This window comes from Austrofundulus limnaeus, unplaced genomic scaffold (genome assembly GCF_001266775.1).
Source record: "Austrofundulus limnaeus strain Quisiro unplaced genomic scaffold, Austrofundulus_limnaeus-1.0 Scaffold300, whole genome shotgun sequence".
NCBI classification, from domain to species: domain Eukaryota; kingdom Metazoa; phylum Chordata; class Actinopteri; order Cyprinodontiformes; family Rivulidae; genus Austrofundulus; species Austrofundulus limnaeus.
In genome coordinates, this window is record NW_013952702.1 from 326469 (window position 1) to 329270 (window position 2802).

At 41.2% G+C, this 2802-nt stretch overlaps 1 protein-coding gene across 1 annotated transcript in view; it reads right to left on the minus strand.

Moving 5' to 3' along the window:
• Nucleotides 1-2802, minus strand: part of ppp1r12c (protein phosphatase 1, regulatory subunit 12C) — a gene marked incomplete in the record, with an annotated part of 23352 nt that overhangs the window by 16805 nt on the left and 3745 nt on the right. The window contains 4 exon segments of the mRNA XM_014021629.1: nt 736-815; nt 887-961; nt 1038-1182; nt 1252-1411. Of these exon segments, the coding sequence (XP_013877083.1) occupies nt 736-815; nt 887-961; nt 1038-1182; nt 1252-1411 (460 nt within the window).

The following is a 2802-nucleotide window of genomic DNA, read 5'->3' on the forward strand; positions in this document are numbered from 1 at the left end:
CACACACACACACACACACACACACACACACACACACACACAGGCTTGCTTTGATACTTTTTATATAAAACAGTAGGTCTACCTAAAATATTCTACACATATTCGAGTCAATTATTTTGTGCAGAATAATGACATTAAATCAAGAATTCAAAGATTTTTTATTTTTCAYTCCTAATGAGCATTATGAGGAATGAAAGATAGATGAGGCCCCTGGTGTCAGGAAAAAATACAATAAGAAATTAAAATGAAAAACAGAAGAAAAAATGCACACAGTGTGTCACACATGTATTTGTAGAGGTGACCCACATGTTTATTGACAATTTAAGAAGCTCGAAGCTTTTGTTATTGTCGGTCCTAAACTTTTATAGGAAACTGATTGCTCACAATTAAGTGTACTTTTGTGATTTTGTATGATTTGTAAAATAAACGATCAAATTATTTATGGATCAAATCAAAATTCACTGACTTAGAGTCATTTTTTGTGTCCATTCATTTTGCAAGGGAGTAATATTTTACCGAAAATAAGAGATCCTTGCTAATTTAAATTCCTTATAACTTTGTTATAAGAGTGTAAGACTGAACTCTTACATATTGCAACATACAAACATTCAGCCATAGTAGAGTGATCGTTTCTAAAAAAATTAAATGAGATTAATCTATGCCCAGGACTAATGAGAACACAGAAACGACCCAGTTAGGAATGATGTTTGGAAGATAAATTCAACAGATATTAACCTGCGCCTCTTGTTCTGTGCGTTGGYGGTGTTGGACCCCTGCTGGTTCAGTCTGTCTGAAATCGACTGCTCATTACGCCACTGAAAGAGAAAGAGACGTGAGTAAAACCCAGAACTGAACCTGTTCATCAAACATTAATAAATTCTCTTACACTGGCTTGTTTCTGAGACAGCTCCTCCAGGAGCTCTGACAGGTTCTCATCAGCCACATCGAAAGGTGTCTGACCCTGAAAGGTTTGACTCAGGAATAAATAAAAGAAAAAAATGAATTCCTCATTCAAATGTAAGAGWAGTGGCCCTCACCCCGTTGCTGCGAGCCTCCATGTTGCACAGCTGCTCGGCCAGGATGCGACAGGCCTCCCCCTGACCCCAGTGAGCGGCGGCGTGGAGYGGCGTCCAGCCGTCCAGGTCTGTGGCCGACACGTCCAGCCCGCACTGACACAGGATCCTGCAGGAGCAGAGAAACACCAGTTAAATCAGCCCGTCACACCTCTGCTGTTCAACCAGCTCAGCTCACTTCAGGGCCTCCAGGTAGCCTTTGGCAGCAGCCACATGAAGGGGCGTGGCTCCGGTTTTCGGGTGGCGAACATCAGCAGGCGGACCCTCGTTCAGCCAGGTGCGGGCGTCTGACATCATCTGCTCCTCCTCTTTACGTTTAGCCGACTCCACGTCCACGCCTTAAAAAACCAGCACAGCATTACGTGAAGGACTGCACGTGGCTCACAAACACCTGATCTAAACATGTCCTAAATAACAAACAGGAACAAACCGTCCCACAAACTTTCAGTCTTTGAGGTTAGAAATAAACTCAGAACTGTTATCTGTGTTTAGTTTTTAAAACCTCCTGGTTTTAAAGGAACACAGAGGAAGACACACAAAACAAACACATATTTGGTTGTGAGAAATAAAAACGAAGCACAGAACAATGGTCCAGAACAGAGGAAGTTCTGGTGTCATATTTCCCACCAAAACGTTTGTTGACACAGAAACTTGATGCTCGTTGGAAGAACACAGAATCAGTTTAAAAACAAAAATAAAAGCTCTGATGTTCACCTCTGCCCCGCCCCTCACTGTACCTGCACACTCAGAGGGGAGGAAGGTGTGTGTGTTTAAAACCTATTCATTTTCCTGACATCTGAAGCATGTTCTAAATACTTTCAGGGTTTCCTCTAGGATTTTTTTTAACCRTGGYGGTGTGGTGACCTCTCTGTATACAAAGTGTCATATATACAAATGTTGTCAGTCAGCAGGTTGACAGTTTTAGGAGCTGCTTGAGGAGAACTTCCTCGTTCTCCTCCTCATCCTCTTTGAAATAGAGATAAAAAACAACATCCATCCATAAGCTTTCTGCTTACAGGTCAAACATTTTTATTTAAATAGGAGTAAACTGTGTACTTATTAAAAGTTACAGTTTAGTGTTCTTAGGACBGAAGACTTTCTGAGGAAAGAGGTTTGTAAACATCTTTTCTATAACTTTAGTGTTTTCAACTGAGGAGCTTTGATATATTTATTTTACATAAATTATAGCAGAGGAAGTATAGCACAGAAGAAAAAAACAATTTATTTTTACTGTTTTTTTAACCAAACTGACAAGTTTCTGCAGTAAAATTGTTGTGTAATTTAAAGGCAATGAAACACCTGGTTAAATTTAGAAGATATTAACTACAAACATCTGAAGCTGACTCAGAGAACTCTGTGATTTTAGAAAAAATAAAAGTCAAACATAGACACGTCTTTAAAAGACCCCCCTCTCCTCCCCACCCCGCACAGCTGAGGTCCACCTGCACCTCCACTCCACCTGCATGTGATTAATACTGATTTTTTTTTTTTGCGCAAATGACAGATTTTTGATGCTCATTAAACAAGTAACCGTCTGAAGGGGTTGACGTGGACTTTAAAGTCCCGGGCTGGTCAGAGCCGTGATGCGTGTGGAGAGGAGCAGCTGCTGGTCCACCTGCCTCCCTGAGACCCTCGATTTAAAAACAGTCAGGTGACCTGTCGTGGTTTTGTTGTGCTCGAGTCGTGAACACACGGTGTTCTGGTAGAAATACTGTGAGCTGCTTTTAGG